The 6,736-nt window shown below is 43.5% G+C and overlaps 1 protein-coding gene across 3 annotated transcripts; it reads right to left on the reverse strand.

The window, feature by feature from the left end:
- Positions 1 to 4,610, reverse strand: LOC120660399 (signal recognition particle receptor subunit alpha-like). 3 transcript variants are annotated; one of them, XM_039938919.1, is made up of 9 exons: positions 4,462 to 4,610; positions 3,232 to 4,200; positions 2,295 to 2,379; positions 2,108 to 2,203; positions 1,740 to 2,000; positions 831 to 950; positions 598 to 723; positions 400 to 483; positions 1 to 329 (listed from the first exon to the last, which is right to left on the reverse strand). In XM_039938919.1, the coding sequence occupies exons 2-9, from the start codon at positions 4,188 to 4,190 to the stop codon at positions 204 to 206; spliced, it is 1,857 nt and encodes a 618-aa protein (XP_039794853.1). In that variant the 5' UTR covers positions 4,191 to 4,200; positions 4,462 to 4,610; the 3' UTR covers positions 1 to 203. The 3 variants fall into 3 exon arrangements, with proteins under 3 accessions (XP_039794853.1, XP_039794854.1, XP_039794855.1); XM_039938920.1 differs by having other exon boundaries at positions 3,232 to 4,204; positions 4,463 to 4,599; XM_039938921.1 differs by having other exon boundaries at positions 3,232 to 4,207; positions 4,463 to 4,564.
- Between the last annotated feature and the right edge of the window lie 2,126 nt (positions 4,611 to 6,736).

Consider the following 6,736-nt stretch of genomic DNA (forward strand, 5'->3'; position numbering starts at 1 on the left):
TTCACTTGTACCCATTTGAACTCATACGTTGTATTATTGAAGCAAGACGACCAAGTAAACACAAGTACACAGGGCAAGAGTTACCCATACACAAGTACAGCAGTATCACAGATCCACGACGTCCAACATGAACATGACAAGGTCACTGGGGATATAAAGATGGAACAGAATTGTGCGGTACAGCTCCACACAATGCATTTCCTTCACTTCAGGAGGGTCTTAACGATGGATTTCACATTCAGCTTCTTCAGGTCCGTGTAGGACTGGCCACAACCGACGAACATGACCGGAGCTCCAGATATATACACCATGGAAAGCGCTGCCCCAACCTGCATGTTTCGGACGCTTGTATCAGAACACCCGCAAACAGAATATGCCCATAGTGAGGGGAGTTCAGACCTTGTCGTCAATGGTGTCAAACTTGGTGAGCAGGATACCATCAATTAATCTAGCAGTAGGAACAGCAGACAGGTTTGCTAATTTCTGTGCAACAAATAAAATTGTTCAGTACAGTTAGCGATGAAAGCCAAATTCCACAGGGCTATGAATAGATAGGGGCATGATTCAACACTATCCGTCTTCGGAAGATGAGCATACCTGGTTGAACTTAGTGAGCTGATCGACAGCATCATTCCCAACCAATGCTTCTCCAACAAACAAAACTAAATCTGGGCTGTTAAGATTGATGAGCTTGGAGAGCGCCCTCATGAGTGGCTCATTATCCTTACAGAGATTCAGTTAGAAAGAGACCATCAGGGCAACTTGAAAGCAAAGGCTACATCTTCCAGTACAAGGAAACAAAGATACTCAAACAAAGCCACTCAGCCTACCTGCATACGTCCAGCAGTATCAACAAGAACAACGTTTGATTTGTTTCGGCTTGCTTCCTGAATAGCTTCCCTCGCTACAACTGCTGGATCTTTTTCATAACCCTTCTCGAAAATAGGTATCTGCACACAATACCATCACCATCAATCTCCATGTACAAATAACGACGCTACATAATAGAAACTAGTTAGATGGCCACTAAGAAAGAGGGGCATGGACAGGTTTTTGCCAAGAAGAGCAGTTGCACAGGAATTTGCATGGTTATCACCAAAAGATTTGCTGAACGAAAAATTGATTATGAACAAATATGACGCACGGCAAAACAAAAGAAAGGCTACAGAAACACCAGCAAACTACTATGACCATGACCAGGCTCGGAACACATAAATCATTGGATTTTAAATGATATGCATCCGACAGTATCTGCCTGCAAAGCAAAGTTCATTCATGATTTCTCCTTGGTTACTGACAGTAAAGTCTAAATAATCCCCTTTAATAACAAAATGGATACATTCTCTGTAATTTCTTTTTTCTTGTTTTATTTCATTTTTTCTTTAAAAATGTAATCAGTAGCACCTCCAGTTTCTTAAAAAAATAAAATGGTAAGTCAATTGCATCCCATCTGCAACTGATGGAGAAAATTGAAGATGGTGACATTTCATTAGGCCAAAAATTGGCACGATTTTCTAGGATATGACCAAGTTTGGTATGGAAGGCATTTTCTTTTTCTTAGCTTCATCATAAAACAAGTACTTGTTCAGAAAGGAAACTCCAGATGAACAAATTTACAATTTCAAACTACTCTTTCACAAAACTATCTTAATGAACTGTAAAACAAAATCCGAGTTCATAAACTGACAAGAACTGAAACATGGCAGTGAAATCACTGGATGTAGAACTTAGATCACCACCTGAAGCCTGCGTGCATGAGTCCGCAGCTGCTCAACAGCACCAGATCTGAAGGTGTCACATGCTGCAAGCGTTACACTGAGGTTATGCTGAAGAAGCCAATAAGCAACCTTCGCAAGATTGGTTGATTTGCCAACTCCATTCACCCCAACAAAAACAATGACATATGGCTTCCCACGCTCCTTGGCAGCGTGTACATCCCTCAGTATGTCAATAGACCGCCTTGGGGTCAAAATGCGAAGAAGAGCCTCCTCCATAGCTGTCTGCAGGAGCAACCATAAAATGGACCATATAACCAACCTATAGAGTAGATGCATAGGTTGCACTAAAGATAAGATGCTTTGGTGAGATAAGAAGGTGTGCTAAAAACCTGGACTGTAGATGATATTCTTGTGAATGATCCTAGCTTCTTGCCCTCAAGGCTAGCTGCAACAGATTCACAAAGCTTCTCCGCAATTTCCTCTGCCTGCATAAGTAAGACCACCTTCTTTATCCAAACAGAAAAGGCTATGTATTGATAAGTATACAAAATAAACAACTACAGAATAAGCACATACCACATTCTTTGTCATCAGTCTATCTTTGAGAGCCTTGAGAGCAGGTTGCAAATCAGACTTCTCCAATACATTGTTACCAGCAATACTGAGCACAACAAAGCACAATACATTTTATTGCATGCATAGATTTGGAGATCATATAAAAGTTACATGCAATTGACCTGTTTGTTTGGTGCCAGAAGGTTAAAAAAATGATAAGAAAAGGGGGAAAAAACCTAGCGGACACTGCAAAATCTAGCATTACATCATGAATGAGTCTAAGCTTTATTTCGCTATCATACTTACAAAATATTGCATAGTTACATGCAATTGACCTGTCTGTTTGGTGCCAGAAGGTTAAAAAAATGATAAGAAAAGTGGGAAAAAACCTAGCGGACACTGCAAAATCTAGCATTACATCATGAATGAGTCTAAGCTTTATTTCGCTATCATACTTACAAAATATTGCATAGGACAGAGCACCATACTAGGAAAGTGGCATGGTTACGTATCAGGTTTTCACATATCAATGGTTTGGCCTAATCAGGGCATGTTGTCATCTAACTATAGGAAAAATATTTCAATCTTTCTCATCCGGAAAAGGAGTTGCATAAATACATGTCACTAACAATGGACATTCAAACAAAACAAATCCAGAAAGCATCAGAGAGTAGACATCAACATCAGAGAGCATCATATTTTTGGCTGGTTCGGATATCAAATGCGTCTCATAAGCCAATTAATAAAGCAGTATGCTCCTCTTCTCTCTCTTTTAAGGCAAAAGTAGCATGCTCCTCTTCTCTCTCTCTTTTTTTAAGGCAAAAGCAGTATGCAACTCAGATAATTTTAAGTGCGTGACTAATGAAGGAAACAAAGAGGAACAATTGTTGAGCCAAGTTAATTGAGTATAGACTATATGTCCAAATAATATACGAAAAATGGGGAGTGCATGGATTACCTCTGAAACATTGAGGAGAACCAGCCTTTCTTCTTCGGTCCATCTTCGACCACTTCCTCCTCGCTGTCGCTGCTGAGGTTCTCATCCTTATCCATCATGCTATCTCCCTGGTTGAGTGCCACATGTTCTGTCACCTCATCCCCTCTCTCATCGGCTGGGTCTGTGAAATCCAACTTCTTGTTAGAAGGTTTGTCATCCCACACCCTGTCTTGCTTCCCTTTCTTCTTTGTGTCAGGTTTGGTCAGCTGCTTGGTTGCGTTGTCAGCACCAGTGTTTTTCCTGTCATTCTTTCGCAACCTCTGTAGTTTAGTTACATCGAAGGCCCCGTTGTCTTTGGGGCCCCCGTTCTCCTTGCCCTTAACAACAGCAGGGCGGGTATGAGAGCTGTCCTTGGGAGCAGCATTCTCGTGGCTACCATTTGCCAGAGTGTGGTGGTCCTTGCCGGATGATTCCCCATCAGAGTCATCCTTCCTAGAGGCGCCACCCTTGGTCGTAGCACGGGTGCCAGCGCCGCGAGCCTTGGGAGCAGTCTTGTGGGAGACGGCTGGCAGCGGACGGGACGAAATGGCCTGCTTGGACTTGTTCATGTCCTCGGCACGCGCTTGGGCCTCGAGATGGAGCTGGCGGAATATGTCGGTGAAGTCGTCATAGTTGGTGCGCTTGGGATCATAAATCTGGGAGAAGTCCTTGCGGACGGCGGCGAGGAGATCATCGACGTAGAGGAGATGGAGAATCTTCTGGTAGACGGCGACAAAGACAAGGCCGAGGTCGTTGTGGAAGGTCCACTTGAGGGCGTAGTTGTCCTGGGAGAAGCTGGCGTCGGCGGAGCGGTCCTCGAGGAGACAGGATCGGATGAGGGCGTCGATGGGCGAGCCCTTGAGGGCGGCGGCGCCGAGCGCCCGGCACGAGGACCAGAGGATGAGGCCGCCCCGCGTGAAGATGAGCAGCTCCTCCAACATGGCGGCGAACCTGGTTGGATGGGATTGGATTTTCAGGGCAGATTGTAAGTATTATTGTAGATCCAGATCGAGGTTTATTTGTTAAATATTAGCCTATAAGTAGCGGCAGGAAGAGGATTTGGTGGTGGATCGGACATGGATCGGCGGAGACGATCGAAATCGATTGGGTTTGCTTTGCTGGGCGGCGACGGTCCGTCGGAGATTGGGATCTCACGCAGGCGGAAAGGAAAAATCTAATAATCTAACGAAGAGGAAACAGCTGATTACTTACCAGCAGGAGGAGGACCGACGGCGGCGGGTCGGGAAGAGCGGAGGAGTCTCGATTCGTGGGGGTTGGGACTTGGGAAGGGTTTCCTCTTTCTCACGGTCCCGAAGAAACCGGCGGCTTGTAGTTAGTTATAGTTATGGGAAGGAATCAGGAGGAAGAGGAAGTGGGGTCGGGGAGGGAGAGGGAGATCGATCGAGGAAGGCCGTCCGCGTGGGCTGGGCCTGGGCGTCTGCGGCTTGGTCAATTCCGCGTGCCGCCGTCCGCCGACCTGTGCGTGGCGGGGACGGTTATGCGTCGCACAAGGTGATAATTTTTTTTCCGATCCAAACCTGCACTAATCTACTACGGTTCAATTGAATTTTGGTCCATATAAAAATCAACACGTGACTCACCATCTATACATGTGTAGTATGCACATGCAACATGCAAAAGAGACAAATTTTCTTACTTCATCTGCATGCAAACATGTTGAAGATTTAAAAAAAATTAACCATATATCTAAATTAAATTCTGAGTGCGCCATGGTGTTTCTTATGATAAAATTTTCAAAACATGACCACACATGAATATATCTGAATGATTTTATTAAAAACTATTTCTTAATACTAGATAATTAATTTTGAATTCTGGGAATAAAAAATTTAACAACACGAACAAATAATATTTTTACAAACAAAAAGGACGAGAGTAGTTGCCAATTTGTTGCTGACGACATATTTTTTAGTATTTTTTGCACAATATTGGCGCGCTACGCGCCCGGATTCGAACTCGCAACTTTCTTCTCACGTAGTCTTCTCTACCACTGCACCACACTCTTACTTGTGTCTATACTCTGTTTTCTTTCTCCACGTATTATACTAAATCGAGTGTAAATTGCTTGTTTTAGGTTCTAAACCAATTCAAATAAAAAAGTAGTCAACCACCGAGTTTCATAACTTTTTTTCAATTTTCTTGTGACCTTCTTCTTTTTTTCTGTTCTTCTAAATGATTACGATGCACTTTGAATATACCTTGTCAAAATCACTCAAGTATATGTATTTAATTTTTCTACTCATGTTAATCATTATTTTATGCGGTTATAGATCACATTCAATTTATATTAGTTCTGTAATTGCACTTGATACACTAAAATTATCAAACGGTTCATTACCAAAATGGCAAACTCTGGATTTTCAAAAGATGAGCTGAACCCTAGGGGCGGACGGTCCGCCCCTCCTTGAAGTTTTTTAGTCAGAGACACAAGTGTTTCTGGTGGGTGTGGAAAGTTGAACTGCGGACGGTCCGGCCTTCGGGAACGGATAATCCGCTAGCTCGGACGTCCGAACTTCACTCCAGAAGGTTCGGATGTCCAAATGTCTTTACACGCGGACGGTCCGCGTAGGTGGAGCAGAAAGTCTGCCCCTCCTCAAAGTTTTTTTAGTCAGAGACACAAGTGTTTCTAGTGGGTGTTGAAAGTTGAACTACGGACGGTCCGGTCTTCGGGGGCGGACAGTACGCCAACTCGGATGTCCGAACTTCAGTGCAGAAGGTTCGGATGTCCGAACATCTTTACAGGCGGACAGTCCACCCAGGTAGTGCAGACGATCCGCCCCTCCTTGAAGTTTTTTTGTCCAAGACACAAGTGTTTCTGGTGGGTGTCGAGAGTTGAACTGTGAACGGTCCGGCCTTTGGGGCCAAACATGTGACACCCTAGGTGTCTGCACAATCGAATTACCTTCATTGTATGCATCTTGTGCTCTTTTTAATTGAAAAAGGATCTTTTTGTAAATAATAAAGGTTATATGTGTAATTGTGATTTTATGCAAGGTCTTTTCTGTAGTTTATTTGAATAGGGTGTGCAATTATAGCTTTTGTGGAGGGTGTTTTTGCAAAATGTGGTGTAATCATTACATGGCAGGAAACTTTTCAAATCAGCCCAAGTTTGAAGTGAAATTTCATTGAAAAAGACAAGTTTCCTTTAAATTCAAATTCCCTTCTATGTTTTCAAATTTAGCTCTCTATCCTTTGATCAAATAAATTTTTGCACAATATCAAAGTTGTAGATCTTGAAAAGTTGAACAACTTTCATGTTGGGCACTTTTTCATTTGAGCTTTAGTTTAAAAGTTATTGCCTATTTACAGAATGGTCCCTGGAAGTTTTGGAAATTGCAAAACAGCCCTTTTCTTCCACCTCCAGCTCCTTCCCCTGTTTTCCCCGGCGCCGCTGTGCAGAGCCTGTCGCCGGCGCCGTGGAGAGCCCGCTCGGCCGCGTTTTGCATCGCGCTGGCGCCCACGCGTC

The sequence above is a fragment of the Panicum virgatum genome, chromosome 2N (assembly GCF_016808335.1).
Source record: "Panicum virgatum strain AP13 chromosome 2N, P.virgatum_v5, whole genome shotgun sequence".
NCBI lineage: Eukaryota > Viridiplantae > Streptophyta > Magnoliopsida > Poales > Poaceae > Panicum > Panicum virgatum.

Bases quoted from the DNA above. Each gene is read 5' to 3' on its own strand.
- LOC120660399 (XM_039938919.1), bottom strand. From the start codon at position 4,190: ATGTTGGAGGAGCTGCTCATCTTCACGCGGGGCGGCCTCATCCTCTGG. The intron at 2,380-3,231 runs GTAATCCATGCA...TGTTGTGCTCAG, and splicing joins TTCTCCTCAATGTTTCAGAG to TATTGCTGGTAACAATGTAT. The intron at 724-830 runs GTAGGCTGAGTG...AATCTCTGTAAG, and splicing joins ATACTGCTGGACGTATGCAG to GATAATGAGCCACTCATGAG.